Source organism: Pongo abelii, chromosome 20 (assembly GCF_028885655.2).
Source record: "Pongo abelii isolate AG06213 chromosome 20, NHGRI_mPonAbe1-v2.0_pri, whole genome shotgun sequence".
NCBI classification, from domain to species: domain Eukaryota; kingdom Metazoa; phylum Chordata; class Mammalia; order Primates; family Hominidae; genus Pongo; species Pongo abelii.
Genome location: NC_072005.2, coordinates 17745749 through 17773703, shown reverse-complemented (window position 1 = coordinate 17773703; position 27955 = coordinate 17745749). Strand labels below are relative to the sequence as shown.

The 27955-nt window shown below is 52.5% G+C and overlaps 1 protein-coding gene across 5 annotated transcripts; it reads right to left on the bottom strand.

Annotated features, from left to right (window-relative positions):
* Nucleotides 1-979: 979 nt before the first annotated feature.
* NIBAN3 (niban apoptosis regulator 3) lies at nucleotides 980-27414 on the bottom strand. 5 transcript variants are annotated; one of them, XM_054538737.2, is made up of 16 exons: nucleotides 27253-27414; nucleotides 23797-23927; nucleotides 22306-22431; nucleotides 20977-21091; nucleotides 17083-17250; nucleotides 15232-15347; nucleotides 15045-15149; nucleotides 14718-14880; nucleotides 13893-14083; nucleotides 12239-12397; nucleotides 11098-11214; nucleotides 10900-11007; nucleotides 7797-7908; nucleotides 5073-5156; nucleotides 4841-4935; nucleotides 980-2828 (listed from the first exon to the last, which is right to left on the bottom strand). In XM_054538737.2, exons 1-16 carry the CDS (start codon nucleotides 27305-27307, stop codon nucleotides 2622-2624), a joined length of 2052 nt encoding a protein of 683 aa, XP_054394712.2. In that variant the 5' UTR covers nucleotides 27308-27414; the 3' UTR covers nucleotides 980-2621. The 5 variants fall into 5 exon arrangements, 4 of the variants coding, with proteins under 4 accessions (XP_054394712.2, XP_024092208.3, XP_054394711.2 ...); XM_024236440.3 differs by lacking the exon at nucleotides 4841-4935; XR_008516188.2 differs by having other exon boundaries at nucleotides 2717-2828; nucleotides 4841-5156.
* Between the last annotated feature and the right edge of the window lie 541 nt (nucleotides 27415-27955).

Below are 27955 nucleotides of genomic sequence, written 5' to 3'. Positions count from 1 at the left end.
TAGTAGAGATGGGGTTTCACCATATTGGCCAGGCTGGTCTCGAACTCCTGACCTCGTGATCTGCCCACCTCAGCCTCCCAAAGTGCTGGGATTACAGGCGTGAGCCACCGCACCCAGCTTATTATTATTATTTTCACAGAGAGGGTCTTACTCTGTGGCTCAGGCTAGAGTGCAGTGGCATGATCACATGATCATGGCTCACTGCAGCCTCAACCTCCTGGGCTCAACTGATCCTCCTGCCTCAGCCTCCCAAGTAGCTGGGACTACAAGTGCACTCAACCACGCCCAGCTAATTTTTAAATTTTTTGTAGAGATGGAGTCTCACTATGTTGTCCCGGCTGTTCTCAAACTCCTGGGCTCAAGTAATCCTCCCCCTTCGGCCTCCCAAACTGCTGGGATTACCAGTGAGCCATCATGCCCCGCTAAAACTTAATTTTTAAGAATGATACAGGCCAGGTGCAGTGGCTCACGCCTGTAATCCCAACATTTTGGGAGGCTGAGGCAGGCGGATCACTTGAGGTCAGGAGTTCGAGACCAGCCTGGTCAATATGGTGAAGCCCCATCTCTTCTAAAAATACAAAAAATTAGCCGGTCTTGGTGGCGCTTCGCCTGTAATCCCAGCTACTCCAGAGGCCCAGGCAGGAGAATCACTTGAACCCAGGAGGTGGAGGTTGCAGTGAACCAAGATTGCACTACTGCACTCCAGCCTGGGTGACAGAGTGAGACACTGTCTCAAAAAAAAAAAAAAAAAAAAACAGGTAAAAACAAATTTACCCTCTGTGGACTTGATGAGGAAAGGTCTTTCCATATTTAGAAAAAGGAGGTGACAAGATACATCCCATCCCATCTGGAAGGATTTAGACCCAAGGGCAAACAATGGTTTTCTCAAAAGGGGCAGGACGACAAATTCTTGTAGCTGCAATTGTTCCAGAATTAACATCTACATCCTGTCCCGGGTAAAAGGAAGACAGCTAAAGAAGCCAGTGAAGTGCAAATGTATTGAGCAAATGTATTTCGGAAGGTGGGGTTGGAGGGAAATAGGTGGAAAGGTCAGGAATATCTCATTATCTTGGGGTAGGCTGAAAACTCCAGACAGAATGGGAGGAAATGGTCTCCATGGAGTGTGAAAGTCCCTCTGCAAGCTGAACCAAGAACACAGGGGAATCCCTGTGGAACTCACTCCGGAAGCAGCTGCAAGACAGCGGAGAGGCTGCCAATATCCAGTTAGCAGATGACTTTGCTGGCAAGCAGAGGAAGTCGGTAAAAGCTTGTCTCCCAGCCAGGAAACTTGACACCAAGTTAAGATTTGGAGCTAGGAAACAAACCCAAAAGGCTCACAGCAAGCGGAGAAAAAAAACCCCAAAATCTGTAACCTGTATCACAAAGCTTTCATATCCTTCAGATATAAAAAGTTATTAGATATCAATAAGAAAAATACAAACACTCCTGAAAAGTAGAAAAAAGCTATGAACAGGCAATTCACTGAAATTAAAAAAAAGCAAAAACTACAAACATGTAAATGGCTAATCAACATATTTGGATTTTGTTTTTTGAGACAGGGTCTCACTCCCATCACCCAGGCTGGAGTGCGGTGGTGCAATCACCACTCACGGCAGCCTTGACTTCCCAGGCTCAGGTAAATCTCCAATCTCAGCCCAGCTTTTTAAAAATTTTATTAATTAATTAATTTATTTTATTTTTTAGTAGAGACGGGTTTCGCCACATTGCCCAAGCTGGTCTCAAACTCCTTGGCTCAAGCAATCCACCTGTCTCAGCCTCCCAAAGTGCTGGGATTACAGGCGTGAGCCACCACTCCCGGCCGCTAATTTTGTATTTTTTGTAGAGACGAGGTCTCCCTATGTTGGCCAGGCTGGTCTTGAACTCCTGAGCTCAAGTGATCTGCCCGCCTCAGCCTCCTAAAGTGCTGGGATTACAGGTGTGCACTGCCACACCTGGCCATAATAAACTTATTTGTAAGTTCAATTTAGTCAAAGAAATTCAAAATAAAATAATGAGATTTCTGTGTGTGTCTAATTGGCATAGCTTTTTTCTTTTTATGAAAAGTCCTAGTGTTTAGAAAGGATTTGGAGGCTGGACATGGTGGATCACTCCTATAATCCTAGCACTTTGGGAGGCCAAGGCAGGAGGATTGCTTAAGTCCAGGAGTTTGAGATCAGCCTGGGGCAGTATAGCGAGACCCTGTCTCTATTATTTAAAAAAAAAAAATTAGGCCAGGTGCGGTGGCTCACACCTGTAATCCCAGCACTTTGAGAGGCTGAGGTGGGCAGATCACTTAAGGACAGGAGTTTGAGACCAGCCTGGCCAACATGGTGAAACCCCATCTCTACTAAAAACACAAAAATTAACCGGGCATGGTGGCGGGCGCCTGAAATCTCAGCTACTCGGGAGGCTGAGGCAGGAGAATCGCTCGAACCCAGGAGGCGGAGGTTGCAGTGAGCCGAGATCCTGCCACTGCACTCCAGCCCGGGTGACAGAGCAAGACTCCGTCTCAAAAAAAAAAAAAAAAAAAAAATTAAAATAAAGAAAGGCTTGGAGAAAATACACAAATAAATGCTGCTGCTTGGAGTATAAAATGGCACAGTTTTCAGAAGTTGCAGGGGTTACAAAAGCCTAAAGATGGCACATCTGTTTTGGCCCAGAAATTCCACTTGTAGACATTTATCCAATAGAAACAAGATAGATGTGGGTGAAGATTCAGCTCCGGAATGTTCCTCGAGAAGGCGGTGGGCAGAGTGGCTGGATCTGGGTGCCAGAGTCTGGCTGCCTGGGACAAGCCCCTCCTTCTCGCTCAGCCTCAGTTTCCTCATCTGTGTAATGGAAAACATATGGACATCAAAAATCAGATGTGTCAGATGCCTGGCATGTAATAAGGGATTTAAAAATCAGAGTTAATAGAGATGTTGGCCAGGTGCAATGGCTCATGCCTGTAATCCCAGCATTTTGGGAGGCCAAGGATCAGGAGTTCAAGACCAGCTTGGCCGACACGGTGAAACCTCGTCTCTACTAAAAATGCAAAAATTAGCTGGGCACGGTGGTGGGTGCCTGTAATTCCAGCTACTCGGGAGGCTGAGGCATGAGAATCGCTTGAACCCGAAAGGCAGAGGTTGCAGTTAGCCGAGATCACACCATTGCACTCCAGCCCGGGTGACAAGAGCGAAACTCCATCTCAAAAAATAATTAAAAAAAAAAAAAAGAAATGTAGGCCGGGTGCAGTGGCTCACGCTTGTAATCCCAACACTTTGGGAGGCCGAGGCGGGCGGATCACCTGAGGTCAGGAGTTCAAAATCAGCCTGGCCAACATGGTGAAACCCTGTGTCTACTAAAAATACAAAAGTAGCTGGGCATGGTGGTAGACGCCTGTAATCCCAGCTACTAGGGAGGCTGAGGCAGGAGAATTGCTTGAACCCACAAGGTGGAGGTTACAGTGAGCCAAGATGCTGCCACTGCACTCCAGCCTGGCGACAGAGCGACACTCCGTCTCAAAAAAAATAAATAAATAAATAAAAAGAAAAAGAAATGTATAAGCAGCCAAAAGATGAAAGGGTGAAGGATAGGAAAGATGGTTCTCAGAAAAGGAGCTAAAAGCAGCTCCTAAACCTCCTGAACAGAGGTGAGGGGCACCAGGTGAGGCTACCCTGGTGGACAGCCCTCTGTTGAAATGACAAACACACATACTTTAAATTCTGAGGTTCCTGCGGGATTTGCCCACAGGAACCTGCACTTGCAAAAAAAAAAAAAAAGTAAGTACAAGATTAATCCCTGTGGCATTAGCTGTTAGTATGGAAGACTAGAAACCAAATGCCCGTTGGTTTGGTTCTGGTTAAATAAATTCAGGGGCCCATCTACAATCCCTCACATCCAATTGCAAATCCTGAAATATTCTAACACTCATAAGTTTGTATTTGTTAGTTTGTGTTTTTGAGACAGGGTCTCTCTCTGTGGCCCAGGCTAGAGGGCAGTGGTGCAATCATAGTTCAATGCTGCCCCATCTCCACGGCTCAAGTAATCCTCCCACCTGGGCCTCCCAGGTAGCTGGGACTACAGGTGCATTCCACCACACCCAACTAATTTTTAAAATTTTTGTAGAGACGGGGTCTTGCTATGTTGCCCAGGCTGGTCTCAAACTCCTAGGCTCAAGCAATCCACCTATCTTGGCCTCCCAGAGTGCTGGGATTCCAGGCATGAGCCACTGTGCCTGGCCTTAGAAGTCTTTCTAGGACTGTTTAACTATTTATCCAAGTTAGTGTAAATATTGATCAGTTTCTCTGTCCCAGATCAGCTAGGAAGTGTATTAGTTAGCTATTGCTGCATAAAAAAAAATCCCCCAAATTATGCCCATCTTGCAAGCTCTTGCTGATGGTAAACCTAAGGCTCCTGTCACTACAATCTCCCTTTCCAAGTTGGCAACAGGAAGTAGCCATTGGGAGATGCCCCCTAAGTCCTGGGATTAGAGATGTGATACAAAGGCTGGGCGTGGTGGCTCACATCTGTAATCCCAGCACTTTGGGAGGCTGAGGCAGTCAGATCACGTGAGGTCAGGAGTTCGAGACCAGCCTGGCCAACATGGTGAAACCCCATCTCTATTAAAAATACAAAAATTAGCTGGGCATGGTGGCATGCGCCGCCTGTAGTTCCAGCTACTCGGGAGGCTGAGGCAGGAGATTCACTTGAACCTGGAAGGAGGAGGTTGCAGTGAGCTGAGATTATGCATTCCAGCCTGGGCAACAGAACTAGACTCTGTCTCAAAAAAAAAAAAGAGAGAGAGAGAGAGATGGGACACAAATTCACCACAATCTCAGTCCCCGAAGGCTGAGCTCACATGCATGTCAGAGCCTGGGTTTAGAGGGTCCCTCTGTGGCTCAGATGCACTCCACAACTTCCCACTGAGCTTGTTCATGAGCTTGGCCAGGCTGGCTGGATAAGGAGACAAAGTGCATTCTGTTCCATCCATGAACCCACACTCACGACAATCCCATACACCCCATGTGGGCCCCCACCTCCCCACCCCCAGCAATCACTGGCATGTTTCAGAAGCCTGTGAAGTTCCCCACCTGCTCCCTCCTGTTCCCATGGGACCTCCAAGCAGCCGTCCAGAGTGCAGGATACATCATTGGCACCAAGGGTCTTTTTCAATTCTGAAATGAGATGAACTCTTGGACACACCTGGGGAAGCCCAGGCATCAAGGGGCTTCCCTGCATTTTCCCAGAGAGACTACAAATGTCTCAAGCAGAAATCCTAAACAGGTGGCTCGCATAGAGCCTCTCTCCAAGCCCACACCCATGGCAGACATTGCTAACTGATCCCTGCACCCTTCACTGAGCCTGGACACTGCCAGTCCCACCTCCCAACATGCTGCTCTAGGCAGACATCACAAATCAATTCAGGATGGACCCACTTAAGGATACATAAAATCTCTAGGAAGAGAAACTTATTGAGGTCAACTGTTTCTGGATTTAATTCTGCAGTCAGAAAATAGCTTTTTTTCCTATTTAAAACTTCTGCTATTTTAAGGAAGCTCTGTTTTTCTTGTTTAGATGCTCACAGACACATCCTCTCCCTCATTCTCTGGCTCCCAAGAACCCACCATATATGGGGGTGTCTCCCAACTCTCTGACCTCACCTTATTTTTAAAAAAAAAAAATTTTTTTTTTTGAGACGGAGTCTCGCTCTGTCACCCAGGCTGGAGTGCAGTGGTGCAATCTCGGCTCACTGCAAGCTCCGCCTCCTGGGTTCACGCCATTCTCCTGCCTCAGCCTCCCAAGTAGCTGGGACTACAGGCATGTGCCACCATGCCCAGCTAATTTTTGTATTTTTAGTAGAGACGTGGTTTCACCATGTTGGCCAAGCTCGTCTCAAACTCCTGACCTCCAGTGATCCACCCTCCTCAACCTCCCAAAGTGCTGGGTTTACAGGCGTGAGCCACCGTGCCTGGCCGCTGACCTCACCCCTTCTATGTCTGTTCTTCCTCTTTCCTTCAAATGAGGGCTCTTTGAGATTCCCCTCTGTTCTCCACACACCTTCCCTATCTTGTGGAACCCCTCTCCTTCACTTAGTGACACCTGAAGCCCAACACTTCTGGCACCTCCAGCTCCCACCTGCACCTCCCTCCTAGTCTCTGTTCCCTTGGCCACTGCCCCTGCTCGGGTCTGTCCTTTGTTCCCAGAACCGGGGCCTCAGCCTCCTCCCTCACTTCCAGTCTGGCTTCTGTTGACCTCTGCTCACACACCCTCCATGGCTCCCCACTGCCTGCACCATAAGTCTAAATTCCTCTGCCTGTCATTCAAGGCCCTGCACATCTTCCAGCAGCCTCCAGCCTCCCGCTCCGTGCCCTTGTGCTGGCTGCATGGATGCTAACATTCCCTGAATCCCCACTGCATCCTGTTCACCCCCCAATCAGTGCACACATCTCAGTGATCATGGGCATTAATTAATTCATGAATGAACTCAGGAAGCAGGAGGGAGAAAGATGTTTCTGGAGCTCCTTCCCAGCTCAGGAGCTCCTAAGAGGCCAACTCCAAGTCTGAAAACCTCTAGGGCCTCAGTGCCAGCCCAGAGAAAACAGGGAGTGGTTGTTAAATGAATAAATTTACATGTCTATCCATAGTTTTGTTTGTTTTAAGACGGAGTCTCTCACGCCGGTAATCCCAGCACTTTGGGAGGCCGAGGCAGGCGGATCACGAGGTCAGGAGTTCAAGACCAGCCTGGCCAACACGGTGAAACCCCGTCTCTACTAAAAATGCAAAAATTACCCGGGTGTGGTGGCATGCACCTGTAGTCCCAAGCTACTCAGAGGCTGAGACAGGAGAATGGCTTGAACCCAGGAGGCGGAGGTTGCAGTGAGCCGAGACCACGCCATTGCACTCCTGCCTGGGTGACAGAGTGAGACTCCATCTCAAAAATAAAATAAAAAATAAAAGATGGAGTCTTGGCCGGGTGCGGTGGCTCACGCCTGTAATCCCAGCACTTTGGGAGCCCAAGAGGGGAGGATGACGATGTCAGGAGCTTGAGACCAGCCTGACCAACATGGTGAAACCCCATCTCTACTAAAAATACAAAAATTAGCTGGGCGTGGTGGCACATGCCTGTAGTCCCAGCTACTCAGGAGGCTGAGGCAGGAGAATCACTTGAACCCAGGAGGAGGCGGTTGCAGTGAGCCAAGATCGTTCCACTGCACTCCAGCCTGGGCGACAGAGCGAGACTCTGTCTCAAAAAAAAAAAAAAGACATAGTCTCGTTCTGTCACCAGGCTGCGGTGCAGTGGCGCGATCTTGGCTCACTGCAACCTCCACTTCCTGGGTTCAAGCAATTCTGCTGCCTCAGCCTCCCAAGTAGCTGGGACTACAGGCATGTGCCATCATGCCCAGCTAATTTTTTATATTTTTAGTAGAGACGGGGTTTCACCATGCTGGACAGGCTGGTCTCAAACTCCTGACCTCAAGTGATCTGCCCACCTCAGCCTTCCAAAGTGCTGGGATTACAGGTGTGAGCCACCACACCTAGCCTCTATCGGTAGTTTTTGAACTGTGCCTCCTTCTTCTCATCCTGAGAACTCCTATACAACCCTCGCAGCCCCAATCCAACGGCCCTTCCTTCAGAGAGTATCCATCCCTGTCCCTCTGAGCTCCTCTACCCTGGACCCCCTCAGGCCAAGTCCTGCCTTAAGGTCAAATGGCAATTATTCACAGGAAGTGAGAGTCGATGTGGCCCTGGTGGGGCTCGGTACATACAGCCAGGGGACGCCAGGCTCCTCTGAGCCATGGCAGGGCAGGACTCACCTTGGTCAATCCTCTGCAGCAAGCACCCCCGGATGACGTCCTCATAGATGCCCTCAGTGGTCAGAGCCTGGCTGCCCATGGCAAGGACATCCCCCTCGAACTCAGGCAGCTCCTGGAACCATGGCGGGTTAGGGGCTCGGATGGAGAGGAGGGCCCCTCTAGAGGCCTACAACACAGGCTTCTGCCCTAGCCCTGGGCCTGATTAGCTGTGGGGTTGGGGGGGCGGGGCTTGGGCCTTAGTTTCCTTACCTTTATTTTTAAATATTTTTATTTTAAAATAAACAGGCCGGGCGCGGTGGCTCACGCCTGTAATCCCAGCACTTTGGTTGGCTGAGGCGGGCGGATCACGAGGTCAGGAGTTCAAGACCAGCCTGACCAACATGGTGAAACCCCTGTCTCTACTAAAAGTACAAAAATTAGCTGGGCGTGGTGGCGGGTTGTGGGCGGCAAGCCACCCAGGCACTGAGGCAAGAGACCGAGGACACGAGCTGTTCCAGTATAATAAAATATAAAACAAGAATAGTTATACCAGATATAGATCTTAGATATGATTATATATGAATATCATTAATGATTAGTTGGTAGCAATTACTCTTTATTCCAATATTATAATAATCCTCGCTCTATAATCATAACCTAGGAGAAAAACCGGGCCATACAGAGATAGGAGCTGAGGGGACACAGTGAGAAGTGACCAGAAGACAAGAGTGCGAGCCTTCTGTTATGCCCGGTCAGGGCCACCAGAGGGCTCCTTGGTCTAAGCGGTGACGCCAGCGTCTGGGAAGATGCTCGTTGCCAGGTGGACCGTGGTCTAGTGGTAGCAAAAAGTGTCAAGGAAAAGCATCGGCTACTTAGCAGACCGGCAAAGGGAGTCTCCCTTTCCCTGGGGGAGTTTAGAGAAGACTCTGCTCCTCCACCTCTTACGGAGGGCCTGACATCCGTCAGGCCGGCCCGCAGTTATCTGGAGGCCTAACCGTCTCCCTGTGATGCTGTGCTTCAGTGGTCACGCTCCTAGTCCGCCTTCATGTTCCATCCTGTACACCTGGCTCTGCCTTCTAGATAGCGGTAGTCAATTAGTGAAAGTACTGAAAGTCTCTGATATGCAGAAATAAGCTGTCTTTCTCTTTGTCTCCTCTCTCTCTCTGCCTCAGCTGCCAGGCAGGGAAGGGCCTCCTGTCTAGTGGACACGTGACCCACGTGACCTTACCTATCATTGGAGATGACTCACACTCTTTACCCTGCCCCTTTTGCTTTGTATCCAATAAATAACGGCACAGCCAGACATTCGGGGCCACTACCGGTCTCCGCGACTTGGTGGTAGTGGTCCCCCGGGCCCAGCTGTCTTTTCTTTTATCTCTTTGTCTTGTGTCTTTATTTCTACACCCTCTTGTCTCCGCACACGGGGAGAGACCCACCGACCCTGTGGGGCTGGTCCCTACAGCAGGTGCCTGTAATCCCAGCTACTAGGGAGGCTGAGACGGGAGGATCACTTGAACCTGGGAGGCGGAGGTTGCAGTGAGCCAAGATCACACCACTGCACTACAGCCTGGGTGACAGAGCGAGACTCCATCTAAAAATAAAATTAAAATAAAATAAAATAGTCTCGCTCTGTCACCCAGGCTGGACTACAGTGGCGCAGTCATGGCTCGCGGCAGCCTCGACCACCCAGTCTCAAGTGATCCAGTAGCTTGGACTACAGGCGTGCACCACCACACCCAGCGAATTCTTGTATTTTTTGTAGAGGTGGGGGTCTCACTATCCCAAAGTGCTGGTATTACAGGCATGTGCCACCACGCCTGGCCTCAGTTTCCTTATCTTTAAAATGGACTCAGTGGCCCATATTCTCTAGCGTTGTGGAAAGGATTCATGGGATTAATTAGGCACAGAAAATCACACCTCACGGGGAATAGTATGAGTGTCTCAGCTGGGACTTCCCCAACTCCCAGCCACTTCCTCTAGAGGATTCTGTTTGTACCCATGTCAGACACCTGCCTGGTGCCCATAAGCCCTGTGTGCCTAGGCACCTAGGACTCCCCCTGACCTCCTTCCCAGTCTTCCACTCACTGAGCTTCAGCCACACCCACCTTGTCACTGTTCCTCCAACACACCAGGCACGGTCAGGCCTCAGGGCCTTTGCACATGCTGTGCCCTCTGCCTGGAATGCCCTTCCCGGGACATGGCCCATGCCTTCATTTCACAGGGAGATCCTTCCTGACTCCCTGGTAACTCCCTAACCAACCCTTACCCACACTCTCCATCCGCCTCCTCCCTCCGCTGATGCCCATGTCACCGGGTGATATGCGATGTGTGGGACCCATCCCAGCTCTTCCTTGGCAGACACAGGGTAATGATCCCCATCATAGGTGAAGCAGAGGGCACTGTGGAAGCCCAGAAAAGCCACCTGACCCAGCTCCAGGGCTCAGGGTATGGAAGTCTCTTTTTTTGAGACAGGCCCTTGCTCTGTTGCCCCGGCTGGAGTGCAGTGGTGCGATCCTAGCTCACTGCAGCCTTGACTTCCTAGGCTCAATTGATCTTCCCACCTCTTGGCCTTCGGAGTAGCTGGGACCACAGGCACACGCCACCACGCCTGACTAACTTCTGTATTTTTATAGAGATGGAGTTTCACTATGTTGTACAGACTGATCTCCTGGCCTCAAGCAATCCCCCCACTTTGGCCTCCCAGAGTGCTAGGATTAAGGTCAAATGGTCTCTAATGATCAAAGAGCATTCTTTTTTTCTTTTTGAGACGGAGTTTCACTCTGTCGCCCAGGCTGGAGTGCAATGGCGCGATCTTGGCTCACTGCAACCTCCCCTTCCCGAGTTCAAGCGATTTTCCTGCTTCAGCCTCCTGAGTAGCTGGAATTACAGGCGCCTGCCACCACGCCTGGCTAATTTTTTGTATTTTTAGTAGAGACGGGGTTTCACTATGTTGGCCAGGCTAGTCTCAAACTTCTGACCTCGTGATCCGCCCACCTTGGCCTCCCAAATTGCTGGGATTACAGGCGTGAGCCACTGCACCCAGCCTCAAAGAGCATTCTTGCCCACTTTACGTGGATGCATGGTGATGCTGTCAGACCCTCTTGCATGCTTCCCATTAACTCACCTTTTTGCAGCTTGGCTCGAGTTGGCTCAGCACAAAAGGTAAAAAGATGCAGAGACCCCAGCCTCGGATGAACCTCCTCTGCGCCAACCCGCTGTCCGATTCGAATTTCTGCACAACACAGCCAGCGGTGCATCCAGCAACCATCTGAGCACCCAGGCCCACTGCCACCCCATGCCACCCCGTACCCACAGTCCACACCTTCAGCACGCGCCCCCTGACTCTCTCCAGCCTCTGGGCAGCCTGGTCACAGTTGAGGGCCGTGGTCAGACACTGGTCAGCCAGCTGCAGGAAGGTGGCCACGGCGTCAGCCATGAGCTGTGGGAGGAGATGCCGTGATGAACCCAGAATCTGTGCTCCAGCCTCCCGGGCCCCACTCCTGCCCAGCTGACCCCTTCTCAGCATCCGGCCTGCCCCAACCAGCCACCTCTGCCCAACCTCCTCCTCCTTGTCCCAGGAAACACCTTTCCCCTCCTCTCAGGACCTGGGGAATTGTCTAGTCTGTGGGGGACTATGTGCAAACTGGCAGAAAGCCCCTTCCCTCTGGGGGATGGTGCCAGGGTGCCCAGAATGGGGAGTAGAGAATCAGCCAGAGTTCAGCCTCCTCCACTGAGTGCTTTTGTGCAGTGCACAAACTGAACAACTGTGCCAGGTAGTGCTGGATCATCTCACTCTCTGTCTTCTTCTGTCACCATGTCCATCAGCAGGTCCCATCTCAGACTTCAAAACACTTATTGCTTCTCCCCACTGACATCCCCCATCCTGGTGCAGGCCTCCTCCCTGCCTACTCTTTTCCTGCCCCCAACAGCCTGTGCTCCCTATGGCAGGCAGAGCTTCCTAAACCTTAAATCCAGCCATGCCCTCCCCCTGCTCACATACCTGCTCTGGCTCCCCATTGCCCTCAGGAAAGAGCTCACCCCTTAGCCCCATGCTCAAGGCACTGCGCGATCTGCCCGTCCATGTCGCCGGCCTATCTTCCCCATTTCTGGAAAATTGCTCCACGTTCCCCAAATGCAGACAAGCGCTCTCAACACTATTCACTCAGGACTGGTGGCAGCCCCATTCCTCCCATTGCTCTCTCATGTTGGAAGTCCCCTCCTCCTGAAAGTCCTGTCAACCCCACAGATGGATCAGGAACGTCCTCGGCGCTCTCTGTACATCCTGCCCCAGCTCTGCTCACCACATGTGGCCGCTGCCTGGTCACGGGCTCATGTCCCCATGAGACTGGCAGCCCCGCTGTGTTGTCTCGATCATCGTGGTCTCTCCAGGGCACACTTAGCAGGAGTTCAGTGGAGGCTGTCTTCACAGCCTGGCCTCATCCCAGCCTCCCGCTCACCCTCACCTGCTGTGCAAGATCTTGGGCCCCAAACACAAGGCTCTGCATCCCCAGAAAGCCAAACGGTGCTGCCAGCTGCCCCAAGCGCCCCCGGCTCCGCTCGGCCTCACGGTAGCATGTCTGCATCAGCGCCAAGTCCCACGGCATCTCCCCAAATGAGTAAACCTGTGTTCCCGGAAGCAGTTTTGGGGGGAAAATGCTGTCAGCTGATTGCAAAGGGCCAAGGACCCCATTACCAATTCACCAAAGGAGAAACACGAATGAAAATACATCCCGCCTCAGCTGTCACCAAAGAAACTCATAATACAATAGCGGTGGGCCAGACATGGTGGCTCACACCTGTAGTCCCATCAGTTTGGGAGGCCGAGGTGGGTGGATCACTTGAGGTCAGGAGCTCGATACCAGCCTGGCCAACATGGTGAAACTCTGTCTCAACTAAAAATACAAAAATTAGCTAGGTGTAGTGGCACACACCTGTACTCCCAGCTACTTGGGAGGCTGAGGCATGAGAATTGCTTGAACCCAGGAGGTTGCAGTGAGCCAAGATCACACCACTGCACTTCAGCCTGGGCGACAGAATGAGACTGTGTCTCAAAAACAAAATAAAATAAAATAAGTAGCAGTGAGGCACGGTGTCATGGACATAAAAATGATAAAACCTGAAAAAACTATAACAAGCAATGCTGGCACAATTGAGAGGAAATGAGCACATTTCCTGGCCCTGGATCTATGAATACCATCTCATGTTCTCTCTGTGCTGGGCCCTGGGGCTGCAGAAATGGAATACTCTAAGCCAGTCTCTGCTTACAAATTAGGGGAGACAAAGTATAGAAATCACCCACGGTGGTATGAAAGTCAGGCTGTGATAAGAGAAGCACAGGCTACTGCAAGACATAGACGGGACCAGGGACAGTTCCTGGAGAAGGTGATTAGGAAATGGAGGCTTAAGAATGAGTTGAAGGTTGCCTGGCACATAGTAGGTGCTACTGTATGTATGTATGTATGTATGTATTTTAGGTGCCACTTGTGTATCGGATGCACTGAGGTGACCTGCCTTGAGCAGAATTCTCTGGGCTGTTGCCCTACAGGGGAATGGGAGGAGGAGTTTGGGGGATGACCTCAGACTGATTTTGCTAAATTGCCACTTTTCTCATCCAACTCCTTTCCCCTCGCGTTTTAAACTGTGCTCCATGGCTAGTGCAGTGGCTCACGCCTGTAATCCCAGCACTTTGGGAGGCCAATGCAGGCAGATCGCTTGAGCCCAGCCTGGGCTCATAATACAAGTTTGAGACCAGCCTGGGCAACAAAGCAAGACCCCCATCTCTACAAAAAAATTAAAAAATTAGTTGAGTTTGGTGGCGTGCGCCTGTATTTCCAGCTACTTGGGAGGCTAAGGTAAGAGGATTGATTAAGCCCGGGAGGTCGAGGCTGCAGTGAGTTAAGATTGTGCCACTGCACTTCAGCCAGAATGACAGAGCGACACCCTGTCTCAAAAACAAAAAAACAAACAAAAATTGTGCTCCAGTGACCATAGCATGGTGATGGGTCCACAATGAGTAAAAAGCAGCCTAGAACAAATTCAGTGAAGATTCTCCACAGGAAAGACTCAAGTTAACACATCATCCTCTGGCTCACTGAACCCCTACCCACGGGAGCTCACCTCCCTGCGCAGCCGCGTGCCCGAGGGGCTCTGGCGCAGGCGGTGGGACAGTCGGTCCATGCCTTGAGCCAGGAGGGTCCGCACCGCCTCGAGCGAGGCTTCCACGGTGCGCAGCAGGGTCTGCACGACCCGGGGCAGCTGCGGGTCCACCTCCCGGCGCAGGCACGACTCGAGCGGTCCCCTGATATCCGCTGGGAGTGGAAGATACTGGTCTGGAGTCCCCTACGCAAGGTGCCTCACAGATGGGGATGTGCAGGGGCCCTAGTTCAGCAGGGCGAGGGGGACGCGAGCAGGGACGCTGAGCGCCCTCTTCTACCCATTGTAATGATGAGAAAACTGAGCCTCGGAGGGGCGGGCCGAGTCAGGATTCCCACCTGGGTCTTTGTAGGGGCCACCTTGGCCCACCCCTGCCCGTGTATCAGCCTTTACCCCCGCCCCTCTTCCGCCGTTCTACTTCCCAGGCCCGCCCACCCGCATTAGCCCGGCTCTGGGCCTCAACTCCTCGAGCCTCAGCCTCAAGGCCACGCCTATCCCCCGCTGAGGCCCCGCCCTTTTTGTATCCACGCAGCCCCCTTAGGACCTGGTGTCCTCGGGACAGACTCTAGGCCCCGCCCCCAGTGCCTCGACAAGACCACGCCCGCCGTCTTGCTTTGGCCCCGCCCCTTCCCCATCCGTTCCCTTTCACATCCTAGGCTTGGCCCCGCCCCTCTATGACCACGCCCCTCATTTCACGTAACTCCAAACCCATTCTTCGCTTAGGTCACGCCCCTTTTCCCCCAGCATCGCCTCGCCCCTCCCAGCCCACGCCCCGCCCCCGGGTCTCACTCCTCAGCCGCCCCGCCACACGCGCCTGCTGCCGCAGCAGCTGGTCCACGTCCGGGCGGATCGTCTTCTCCAGCGACGCAAGCAGCTCGTCCTTTTCGGGCTGGAAGGCGCAGAGCCCGGCGGAGGCCCCGGCCAGGACATCTGCGTGAACGGCGTCTAGAAGCTGCCCAGACCGGTCGAGGGGGGACAGGAAGGCGGGACACAGCCGAGACACGGGGCGGGGATGGGGGTCAGAGAGATCGGGAGAGGGCTTAGGCGACAGTCGTGGGAGGGGAACCCGAACGCCCGCATCCCGCCCCCTATCCCGGATCCGGACGCCGTGCATACCTCGGTCCAGGCCCAGGCGCGGGTGCGGCCTGCCCCCCGCAGGCCAGGAAGGGTCTGGGCTCGCAGCGCGGGAAGTTGCTCCCGCATCAGCACCGCGGTCAGCACCTGCAGGAGAGGGGGCCATGGGCGCCGCGGTCGGCCAGCAGGGGTCCTGGGGGTCCCGGGTGAGGCCTTGCGGGGCACTGACCTCGGCGTCTGAGCCTAGGGTCACGTCGTCGTCGCCAAAGTGGCCTTGGTGCTGCCGGTAGAGTCGGACGGCGTCCAGGAAGGCCCGGGCAGCAGGGGCCTGGCTTCGCTGCAGGACTGAGAGGGGCTGCTCCTCAGTGCCTGCTGGTAGCTCCCCTGCCTGGCTCCCCATGGCCCGGGGAGGAAGCCCTCCGCCTGGCCAGGTCCCCAACACCCAAGTCTCACCCATCTCTGGAACTTTGTATAGGCAATGCCCTCCAAAGGGAACACAGTCCCCCAAGACTATCACGTTTATTCAACTTAGAAGGAACCCTCTACTGGCAGCCATAGCCCCGTGACCAGCAGTTCAGGCCATACATACTGCAGCCATTAGCTGTTCCTCTAGTTGCATCGTTTGTGCAGTCAACAACCTGCCCAACTGTGTGTGTCAGTCCTGCTGCTGCCCTACTTTTTTCTTTCTCTCTTTCCCTTCCTCCCTTTCTTCCTTCCTTTCCCTCCCTCCCTCTTTCTCTTTCTTTCTTTCTGTCTTTCTTTCTTTTCTTTCTTCTTTCTTTTTTTCCTTCTTTTTCTTTTTCCTTCTTTCCTTTCTTTTTCCTTCTTTTCTTTCTTTTCTTCTCTTCTCTCCTCTTCTTTTCTTTTCTCTCTCTCTCTCTCTCGGGGGGTCTCTCTGTTGCTCAGGCTGAAGTGCGGTAGCATGATCATTGCTCACTGCAGCCTCCAAGTCTTGGGCTCAAGTGATCCTCCCACCTCAGCCTCCTGAGTAGCTGAGACCACAAGCTCATGCCACCACACCCAGCTAACTTTTGTATTTTTTGTAGAGATGGAATTTTGCCATGTTGCCCAGTCTGGTCTTGAGCTCTTGGTGTCAAGTTGGGATTACAAGCGTGAGCCACTGTGCCTGACCTATTCCCCTTCTTCATCTGGCTGGCCCCTCATCTTTTTTTTTTTTTTTTTTTAAGACAGAGTCTCGCTCTGTTGCCCAGGCTGGAGTGCAGTGGTGCGATCTCGGCTCACTGCAAGCTCCGCCTCCCGGGTTCATGCCATTCTCCTGCCTCAGCCTCCAGAGTAGCTGGGACTACAGGCGTCAGCCACCACGCCCGGCTAATTTTTTGTATTTTTAGTAGAGATGGGGTTTCACCATGTTAGCCAGGATGGTCTCGATCTCCTGACTTCGTGATCCTCCCGCCTTGGACTCCCAGAGTGCTGGGATTACAGGTGTGAGCCACCGCGCCCGGCGGCTAGCCCTTCATCTTTTACAGACCCCAGCTTCCCCTCATCTGGGAAGCCTGCTCTAACCCCCGTCCCTCAGGCTGAGCTCCCATAGAACCCTGTGTGTCTCTGTTACAGCCCTAGTCACTCACAACTGCCTGGTGTCCCTTCTGGCTCCCCCAACAACCCATTTTCTTCTCCTTTGTGTGTGTGTGTGTGTGTGTGTGTGTGTGTGTGTGTGTGATGCAGTTTTGCTCTTGTTGCCCAGGTTGGAGTGCAGTGCTGCGATCTTGGCTCACTGCAACCTCCACCTCCCAGGTTCAAGTGATTCTCCTGCCTCAGCCTCCCAAATGGCTGGGATTACAGGTGCTTTCCACCATGCCCAGCTAATTTTTGTATTTTTAGTAGAGACAGGATTTTGCCATGTTGTCCAGGCTGGTCTCGAACTCCTGACATCGGGTGATCTGCCTGCCTTGGCCTCCCAAAATGCTAGAATTACAGGCATGAACCACCACACCTGGCCTAAAAACCCATTTTCTGGGTAAAGAAAGTGAGGCCTGGAGAGGTCCCAAGCCAACAGAGGCTGAGCCGTCTGACCCCAGTCTATTAGCCCCACAAATGTCTGACCCGTCCTGAGACCCACCTGTGCCCTGAAGCCGGATGCCACCCTGCAGGGCCAGCCTCCAGGCATGCTGTGCCTCCCTGGTGGCTGCAGAGAAGCAGAGGTGCCGGCGGAAGGGGTGCTGCAGGAACAGCGGGAAGTTCACAGGCACTTCCAAGAGGGAGTCAGGCTCTTCCTGAGTATGGTCTCCTGAAAACAAACAGGAGGTCGCATCTTCTAGACGTTCATTCACTAGGAGAAAATACCCCTGAAATGCATACAGCAGTCCCTGGCATGGGCAGTTGCTCGATAAATATGAGCCACACCATGATACTTGCCACCGTCCTTATTCCAACAGCACTGGGCGGGGCACAGTTTTGGGGGAGGCAGGGTCACCTTCTTCCACTGCATGCCCAAGGCAGACATCACCAATCCATCCCAGCACTGTTTTCCAGCCTCAGCATCCTTAATACAGTCCTCCTGGCAGCCACCACCAATCCATTCAAGCTGGGATGTTATCTGAGTCCAGCTTTATGTGGGGTTTTGGAGTCAGTCAGACCTGGGTTCCAACCTGACCAAAGCACTTTCATTTTCTTTCTTTTTTTAACAAAAGGGACAGGGTCTCACTATGTTACCCAGGCTGGTCTCGAACTCCTGAGCTCAAGCGATCTGCCCGCCTCAGCCTCCCAAAGTGCTGGGATTACAGGTGTGAGCCACTGTGCCCAGCCTGGCCAAGCTACTTTCTAGCTCTATGACCAGGGCACACGTTTTCATGAGCTGTGATTTTCCTGCCCAAATAGGGTTAACAGTGATACCGATGACCTAGAATTATTGACAAGAAAAAATAAGTGAATTCAGCTTTAGTTAATTTATTTGGGGGCCAGCCGCGGTGGCTCATGCCTGTAATCCCAGCACCTCTGGAGGCTGAAGTGGGAGGATCCCTTGGGCCCAGGAGTTCCAGACCAGCCTGCACAAGGTATTTTTTATTAAAAACATAAGTAAATGAAAAGAAATATTTAGGGTCTCCTGTTTCCAGTGTTTTGTTCCACTTTCCAGCATGATAAACACAGACTGCGATAAAACCCAACAATCCAGGCCAGGCGAGGTGGGTCATGCCTGTAATCCCAGCACTTTGGGAGCCTGAGGCAGGCGGATCACTTGAGGTCAGGAGTTCGAGACCAGCCTGGCCAACGTGGTGAAACCCCGTCTCTACTAAAACACAAAAATTAGCAGGGTGTGGTGGCAGGTGCCTATGGTCTCAGCTACTTGGGAGGCTGAGGCAGGAGGATCACTTGAGCCTGGGAGGCGGAGGTTGCAGTGAGCAGAGATCATGCCACTGCACTTGAGCCTGGGAGACAGAGCAAGAGCAAGACTCTGTCCAAAAAAAAAAAAAAAAAAAAAAAAAAAAAAAGAAGAAGAAGAAGAAAAGAAAAGAAAAGGAAATCAATAATCCCAGAAGGTGGAAGCTCCTGGTCATCTCAGCCTTCCAGCCTCAGCCCCCCAGAGACGACAATGACTGTTAATAGCTTAAGGGACAATTCTCCAGATTCTAAAATCTGCATGAAACTGTGTGAGGTGCATATCTGTGACAAGATGGGATTTTCTGCCTTGGAACTGGTCATTTTGCTCCTTGATACGTCTGGGACACTTACAGTGGCTAAGTTTTGCTTTCTTTTATTTATTGTTTTTAAATTTTAATTTATTTTTATTTCAGAGATGGAGTCTTTCTCTGTTGCCCAGGCTGGAGTACAGTGGTGTGATCATAGCTCACGGTGGCCTCAAACTCCTAAGCTCCAGTGATCCTCCCACTTTGGCCTCTCAAAGTGCTGAGACTGCCGGCGTGAGCCACCTGGCTTTTTTTTTTTTTTTTTTGATGGAATCTTGCTCTGTCTCCCATGCCGGAGTGCAGTGGCGCGATATTGGCTCACTATAACCTCTGCCTTCCAAGTTCAAGCAATTCTCCTGCCTCGGTCTCCTGAGTAGCTGGGATTATAGGCGTGTGCCACCATGCTCGGCTAATTTTTGTATTTTTAGTAGAGATAGGGTTTCGCCATGTTGGCCAGGCTGGGACCTCAGGTGATCTGCCCACCTTGGCCTCCCAAAGTGCTGGGATTACAGGCATGAGCCACCACACCCTGGCTTTTATTTATTTATTTATTTTTTAAATAGAGACAGGGCCTGGCTCTGTTGCCCAGGCTGCTGGAGTTCAATGGTGTGATCATAGCTCACAGCAGCCCCTAACTCCTGGGCTCAAGTGATCCTCCCGCCTCTGCCTTCTGAGTAGCTGGGACTACAGGCACGTGCCACCACACCTAGGTAATTTTATTTTTTAAAATGTTTGTGGAGATGGGGGTCTCACTATGTTACCCAGGCTGGTCTGGAACTCCTGGCCTCAGGGGATCCTCCTGTCTCTGCCTCCCAAGTACCTGGAACTACAGGCACATGCTACCGCAGCCAGCTCACTGTTCATTACCAAAGGGCCACGCCATAATATATTTAATCAACCCTCAAGAGATGGGTATTTGGGCAGATTCTGATGTTTTGAGCAGCATCAACATCTCAGCAGACTACATCTTTGTGTCCTTTGACAGCAAGATAGCTTTTAGGTGAAGCAGAGGGTGCGATTCTAGCTCTGCCCTTGACTAACTGTGTGACAATCCTCAGCCTCAATGTCCTTATCTGTGAAATGGGGTAGTTAGTGATGGGCCTGCCTGCTGGGCAGACTTTATGAGATAGTGCAAGCCCAGTGCTGAGTATTTGCCAGGCACATGCCTGGAATTGTTCCTTCTCTAATTTCTTTTCTTTTTCTTTTTTCTTTTCTTTTCTTTTTTTTTTTTTTTTTTTTTTTTTTTGAGATGTAGTCTTGCTCTGTCACCCAGGCTGGAGTGCAGTGGCGCGATCTCGGCTCACTGCAAGCTCCGCCTCCCGGGTTCACGCCATTCTCCTGCCTCAGCCTCCCAAGTAGTTGAGACTACAGGTGCCCACCACCACACCTGGCTAATTTTTTGTATTTTTAGTAGAGATGGGGTTTCACCGTGTTAGCCGGGATAGTCTTGATCTCTTGACCTCATGATCCGCCCGCCTCAGCCTCCCAAAGTGCTGGGATTACAGGCGTGAGCCACTGCACCCGGCCTACCTTTTGTATTTTTAGTAGAGACAGGGTTTCACGATATTGGTCAGGCTGGCCTCATGAGGTCTCCTCCTGACCTCAGGTGATCCCCCTGCCTTGGTCCCCCAAAGTGCTCGGATTACAGGCACATGTCATTACACCGGCTAATTTTTGTATTTTTACTAGAGACGACCTTTCACCATGTTGGCCAGGCTAGTCTCGAACTCCTGACCTCAAGTGATCCGCCCACCTCGGCCTCCCAAAGTGGTGGGATTACAGGCATGAGCCACCGTGCCCAGCCTATTGTTTTTAATTGTTTTTGTTGTTGTTTTTGGAGATGGGGTTTCACTCTATTGCCCAGGCTGGAGTGCAGTGGGGCAATCTCGGCTCACTGCCATCTCCACCTCCCAGGCTTAAGCGATCCTCCCACCTCAGCCTCCCGAGTAGCTGGGACTACAGGCATGAGACACTGCACCCATCCCAGATTTTACTGTTTTTATCCTTTGCTATTTTGATTCTGGTCCCATGACCTAACTCTCCCCCTCACCCTTGCAAGAGTGGGTGTTTGTTTGTTTGTTTGCTTTCCAGAGTAGGGATGCTCACCCGCGGCAACGCTGCCCCCGGGAGACACTTGGCAATGCTGGAGACATTGGTCGTTGTCACACCCAGGGCGGGTGCTGCTGCAGGCATGGAGTGGGTGGAAGCCGGGGATGCTGCTTAACGCCCTGCTGTACACGGGACGCCCCCACCGCAGAGAATGATCTGGCCCCACATGTTAATGATGCTGGGGTGGAGAAACCTGTTCCTGGGAACCCCGGGACCCTTACCCAAGGATTCAGGGCAGAGAGCGTCCAAAAGGCGGAGATATTCTCGCTGGGAAGTCAGGAGTGTGTATCCCGTCAGAGCTGTGGAGCCAAGGCACTGGCCCCCGTTTTCATATTCCTACAAAAGGTACCCAGAGAACCAACTTGGGATAGGTCTGAACTGTGGCTTCTGTGTCCCAACTATACCACCAAGGGAAGATTTCAGATGAGCTGAAAAATCCTCTGCCCCTCCCACCCCTCCCTCCCTCTCCTTTCCTCCATTCCTCCCTCTCTTTTTTTTTTGTTTTTGAGACAGAGTCTCACTGTGTCACCCAGGCTGGAGTGCAGTGGCGCGATCTCAGCTCACCACAACCTCCACCTCCCGAGTTCAAGTAATTCTTCCACCTCAGCCTCCCAAGTAGCTGGGATTACAGGCACCCGCCACCACAGCAGGCTAATTTTTGTATTTTTAATTGAGATGGGGTTTCGCCATGTTGCCCTAGCTGGTCTTGAACTTCTGACCTCAGGTGATCCACCAGCCTCGGTCTCCCAAAGTGTTGGCATTATAGGCCTGAGCCACCATGCCCGGCCCTAGGTTTTGTATTTTTAGTGGAGACGGAGTTTCACTATGTTGGCCAGGCTGTTCTTGGACTCCTGGGCTGAAGGGATCCACTTGCCTCAGCCTCCCAAAGGGCTGGGATTATAGGCGTGAGCCACCAGGCCCGGCTCTCCCTCCCTTTTTTTTCCTCCTCTCTCCCTCCATCCATCCTACCTCTGTCCCCATAACTTCCTCCCTTCCTCCCTCCTTCCCTTTCTTCCTCCTGTTCCTGTCCTCTCTCTCTCCCTCCTTCCCTTTCCCCTTTCCCTCCCTTCCTCCCTCAGTCCCTGAGCTCCCAGCACCCACTGGCTCCCCATGTGCCGGGCCGGTCCCAAGTGCTGTCTGAGGACCCTCTTGTTGAACCCTCGAAGCCCTACATGGTGTGAAACATCACCATCCCATTTCACAGAAGTGGAAACTGAGTTTCAAAAAGGTAGTGATCGCTCCAAGCTCCCCAGCCAGAAAGCAGAGTGGCCAGAGGTGTGACTTGCAAAGGCCCCAAGAGGTTGAAACCACAGCTCTGATACTGACCACAACCCTATCCCTGGCCTGGGCCTCAGTTTACCCACCCAGCACAGCAGGGGATGGGACGAGATGGTTGCCTACAACAGGCCAAACACACAGGGGCCCAAGATTCATCCTGGGTGATTGATAGAGGTGGGGCTATGCTGAGATATGGATCCCACAAACCTTGAGGCTGGCGGGGTGGGGAAGGAGGGACCCAGAAGCAGAAAGGCCACGTGCCAATCACACACCTCCTTGTGGCTGAACCACTCTAGGCGGCCGTCCCCACGCAGAACACAGAAGATTGGCTGCCACCGGGGTGGGTGGCCCCGAAGCTGGGTCAGGGGTCCTCGGTGCTCACGGACTCGGGGCAGCTTCTGCAGGAGGAGGGAGCAGTGGGTGTCAGGGGGCTGTGGGCTGATGTCCCTGTGGCTCGACCACCCAGACACCCGCTGTATCCTGGGGTGACGCTAAGGTCCCGTGATGCCCCAGGCTGGACAGGGAGAGTCCCAGGCGGGAAGGGGCTCTGCGTCCACAGCTCTTGGAGCCCCCTGCCCTGGGTGGGCACAGCTGGGAAGTGGGGCGTTCCGGAGAGGCAAAAAATCTCAGCCCCGATTGGAGCGTGGGACCAAGCATTAGTTATAAGCGTGGATCCCAGGTTCAAATCACACCTCTGCGGTGTGACCTCGGGCAGGCCATTTGGCCTCTCTGTGCCTCAGTTTCCTCATCAGTCAAAGACTCATCTACCAAGGGGGTGAAGACTGAGTAAGTTGTGTGGGGCACACAACTTCACGGCTCCATAGATGTCTGGAGGCCAGGCGCTCATGCTTGTAATCCCAGCACTTTGGGAGGCCAAGGTGGGGAGATCACTTGAGGTCGGGAGTTCGAGATCAGCCTGGCCAACATGGTGAAACCCCATCTCTACTAAAAATACAAAAATTACCCAGGCATGGTGGCGGGTGTCTGTGGTCCCAGATACTCGGGAGGCTGAGGCACGAGAATCACTTGAACCTGGGAGGCGGAGGTGGCAGTGAGCTAAGATCGCGCCACTGCACTCCAGCCTGGGTGACAGAGCAAAACTCCATCTAAAAAAAAGTTACTCCATTCCACACCACGATATGCTAACTTGTTTGGAGTCTTCTATCTCCCATCAGATTGTGAACCCCAGAGGTTACCACAGGATCTGTCCTTGTCACTGGACAAGGGCTGTGTGTCCTCATGCCCAGCCCATGATGTGGCATGAATTACATGCTCAGTGAATGGTTTTGTGTGTGTGCGTGTGTGTGTGTGTGTGTGTGTTTGACAGAGTCTAGCTCTGTTGCCTAGGCTGGAGTGCAGTGGCGCAATCTGGGCTCACTGCAACCTCCACCTCCCAGGTTCAAACGATTCTCCTGCCTCAGCCTCCCAAGTAGCTGGGACTACAGGTGCGCGCCACAGGGTCTGGCTAATTTTGTGTGTGTGTGTTTTTAGTAGAGATGGGGTTTCGGGGTTTCGCCACGTTGGCGAGGCTGGTCTTGAACTCCTGACCTCTGATGATCCGCCCGCCTTGGCCTCCCAAAGTGCTGGGATTACAGACGTGAGCCACCTTGCTTGGCCACTCAGTGAATGTTTATTTAAACAATGAATATTTAAAGTCATCCTATGGCAATGGTAAAGGTCTGAGGTTGGAAGCATGGCCTAGGGAGGGCTCCTCCAGGACCCTCCCCCGACACTCAAATGTCCTCTGCCCCCACAACACCCACTTTGCTGCGTAGCAACTGGCTTCCGGCCGGCTCCTGAGGGCCCAGCTCTCGAGAGATCTGCCGCAGGACAGACGCTGCCAGCTGCCCGCGGTAGCAGGGCAGGAAGTTCCTCAGCAGGGTGTCCACCTGACCTGCAGGGACAAGGCGACAGTGAACCCAGCAAATTGAATCTGCTCAGGAGACCTGCTTGGGGAGGGCAAAACAGACAGGGAAGCCACCTGGGGGCTCCTATAGTCATTCTGAGCTGCCGGACAAGTTGTCACCAAATTCCATTCATCCTTCACCCTCCATGCCTGTTTCCATCCATGTGGCTGGGTGAGGGAGCTTCTTTTTTTTTTTTTTTTTTTTTTGAGATGGAGTCTTGCTCTGTCGCCAGGCTGAAGTGCAGTGGCACGATCTCGGCTCACTGCAACCTCTGTCTCCCGGGTTCAAGCAATTATCCCGCCTCACCCTCTCGAATAGCTGGGACTACAGGCACACGCCATCATGCCCGGCTAATTTTTGTATTTTTTAGTAGAGATGGGTTTTTTGTTTTGTTTTGTTTTTTGTTTTTTGTTTTGATGGAGTCTCACTCTGTTGTCAGGCTGGAGTGCGGTGGCACGATCATAGCTCACTGCAACCTCTACTTCCTGGGCTCAGGTGATTCTCCCATCTCAGCCTCCCAAATAGCTGGGACTACAGAGACTACAGGCACCTGCCACCACGACTGACTGATTTTTCTATTTTTAGTAGAGACGAGGTTTCGCCGTGTTGCTCAGGCTGGTCTTGAACTCCTGAGCTCCAGTGATCCGCTTGTCTTGTACTTTTTTTTTTTTTTTTTTGAGACAGGGTCTCTGTCCCCCAGGTTGGAGTGCAGTGGTGCAATCTCAGCTTACTGCAGCCTTGACCTCCTGGGCTCAAGTGATTCTCCCACCTCAGCCCCACTCCAGTAGCTGGGATCATGTGCACGGGCCACCATGCCCAGCTAATTTTTTTATTTTTGTAGAGACAAGGTCTTGCTATGTTATCCAGGCTGGTCTCAAACTCCTGGCCTCAAGTGATCCTCCCACCTTGGTTTCTCAAAGTGCTGGGAATACAGGTTGAGCCACACCTTCACTTATAGCTCATGTATCATGTACGTATATGGTTTGCTGAGCTTTGACATAATCACACATCCATGAAACCCTCACCACAATCAAGATAATGAGCGGATCCATCACACCCAAAAGTGTCCCCATATGCTTTACCTGGGGAGCTTTTCAAAAGCTTTTAAAGCTCCAAAGCACACAAGTGAACTTTCTGTGATGATGGAGATGCCCTGTATCCTGTTCTATCTGGGAAGTAGTCATATGGGTGATGGGTGACTCGCTCTTTGAGCTGTTGCCCTAAGGCATGTACACTTGACTGTAAATAGAACATACTTCCATTCTGCTGCCCGGAATGTGGACCCAATGGCCGGAGCTCCAGCAGCCATTCTGTGCCATGAGGCTACCTTGGGCACAGGAATCCACACATGACAGAGCCATGAGATGAAAGGACTTTAGGTGTCTAACTTTTACTAGCCTGCCTGCCTCCACACCTCTCAGTTTGAGGGAAAAAAAAAATCCTTGTCTTGTTTAAGCCACTATCGGGGGGAAAAATAATTCCCAGTGCTACAAAGAATAACTCTTTGAATCCTTACAATGCCCCCACTCCCATGAGCTAGGCGTTGTTGCTATCCCCATTTTACATATAAGAGAATGAAGCCCAGGGAGGTGAAATCACTCACCAAAGGGCACACAGCAAATGAGGGAATGACCAGGGTGTGAACGTGAATTGTTTGTTTGCAAGATACATCACTGGTCTTAGCACATGCTGTTTCGCCTGTCCAAAATGCTCTTCTCGTATCTCCTTCCTTCCAACGGCATCACATCCTTCCAGCCCTGGCTTGATCATTGTCTCCTCAGTGGATAGTCATCCACCTCTGCTCTTCCCCACACTCGAGGAACATGTGAGCTCTCTCCATCATTCTCACCATGCAATTTTGGGTCATGACTTGACCCAAAAACCAAGAAAACACTCTTCCATGCTGCTGCATGGAATGTAGACCCAATGGCTGGAGCTCCAGCAGCCGTTCTGTGCCATGAGGTCACCTTGGGCACAGAAGCCCCACATAGCAGAGCCACGAGAGGGAAGGTGTTTAGACCATGAGCCTGTGAGGGTAAGGCCAATACCAACCCCACAATGTCCCCAGCGCCCAGCACAGGTGCTCACCCCACATATGAGGACAGAGGGGCCCGAACGGCACTGAATCTAGCACAGGCCCCTCTTAGTCTCAAATTGGGAACTGAGCCTCCATCCCCAGGATCCTGCCGAGGGGCCTGCTGGTCCCTGCCCACTCAGGAAGACATCCCTCAGGGCCTGGCTGGGTCTGGGACACCCTCCACTTGGCCCTATGCCTCCCACCTGAAGCCCTGCCCTAAATCAGGTCACCAGATTTACCAAATAAAAATGGAAGACACAGTCTTCTGGACACAGTGGCTCACACCTGCAATCCCAGCACTTTGGGAGGCTGAGGCGAGCAGATCACCTGAGGTCAGGAGTTCGAGACCAACCTGGCCAAAATGGTGAAACCCCATCTCTACTAAAAATACAAAAATTAGTCAGGCGTGGTGGCACATGCTTGTAATCCCACCTACTCGGGAGGCTGAAGCAGGAGAATCGCTTGAATCCTAGAGATGGAGTTTGCAGTGAGCCAAGATTGTGCCACTGCACTTTAGCCTGGGCAACAGAGGGAGACTCCATCTCAAACAACAACAACAACAACAAAAACATAAAGGGGTAATCGGTTTTCAGCATAAGTGTGCACTATGCAAAATTTGGGATATACTTATACTAAAAATAAGATGCAGGCGGGGCACAGTGGCTTCCGCATGTAATCCCAGCACTTTGGGAGGTGGACGTGGGAGGATCGCTTGAGCTCAGGAGTTCAAGACCAGCCTGGGCAACATAGTGAGACCTTGTTGCTACAAAAACAAAATAAAAAATTAGCCAGGTGTGGTGGTAAACGCCTGTGGTCCCAGCTATTCGGGCTGAGGCAGGAGGATCGCTTGAGCCCACAAGTTCAAAAGCAAACTGGCCAACATAGGGACACCCTGTCTCTATTAAAAAAAAAAAAAAAGCAACGAAATAATTAGCTGGGCATGGTGGTCCCGGCTACTTGGGAGGTTAAGGCGGGAGAATCACTTGAGCCCAGGAGGCCAAGGTTGCAGTGAGTCATGATCATACCACCGCACTCCAGCTTGGGCAACAGACAAGATCCTGTCTCAACAATAACAAAAGACTCACTGTGCGAAATTTACATTAAGAAGGCATCCTGTGTGTTTTGACAACCCTAGGTCTGAACCGAACCCCATCTGCTGCATGGAGCATGTGGACCCAATGGCTGGAGCCCCCACCCACCCGGACTCCCACCCTGTCCCCTCCCCGGCTGCTCACCCCTTAGGTGCTGCCGCTGCTGCTTGTCCAGAGGGCTCGAGGGCCGCCCGCCCATGCTGCTGCCGTCTCCTGGGGCTCCCCTTCCCCTCCCTACGACCACCGCCTGTGTTCCTCGGCTCAGGGGCACCTGGGTGGTGGGTGAGAGGCTTGGTCGCAGTGGGTTCAGAGGTCCCACCCCTGCCCCACCCCACGCTGCACCTGCGTCCTCCCCACTCCCCTGGGGCCCATGTTGCCCAGAGCCAGTGGTTTCTGTAGAGACTGCAGGGACGGCCCCGGGGGTAGGTTGTGGGGTGTGGGAGAAAGAAAATCAGAGCTCGTCTTGGAGGAGGGCAGCAGGGCAGACATCTGGCAGGACCGGCCAGCAGTCGTTGTGTACGGGGGCTGGAACAGGGGGATGGGCAGGGTTGGGGCATCTAGTTCCTGGTGCCACACACACCCCCACCACTGTGCCTACCCTGTGCCCGGTGAGGCTGGACCCCAGAGAGGATACAGCCCTGGCCCAGCTCCTAAGGGTCCCCAGGCCAGGGAGACAGAGCTGGACAGGCACTCCCAGACTGTCCCTGGGGTCAGTGCTGGGGCAGGGGGGCAGATGCCAAGGTCTTAGAGGATGGGGGACCTGGCAGGGGTGAGCAGAGATGTGGGGGTCACTGAAGCTTCATCCTTGATTCCTTCCTCAGGCCCCCAACACTGTCCCTCCCACCAG

Coding starts and splice junctions, on each gene's coding strand:
- NIBAN3 (XM_054538736.2), bottom strand. CDS start 27,307: ATGGGCGGGCGGCCCTCGAGCCCTCTGGACAAGCAGCAGCGGCAGCAC. Junction 15,348..17,082: donor CATCCGGCTTCAGGGCACAG/GTGGGTCTCAGG, acceptor AGCCCCTCTCAG/TCCTGCAGCGAAGCCAGGCC. Junction 7,909..10,899: donor TCGAGCCAAGCTGCAAAAAG/GTGAGTTAATGG, acceptor CCATGGTTCCAG/GAGCTGCCTGAGTTCGAGGG.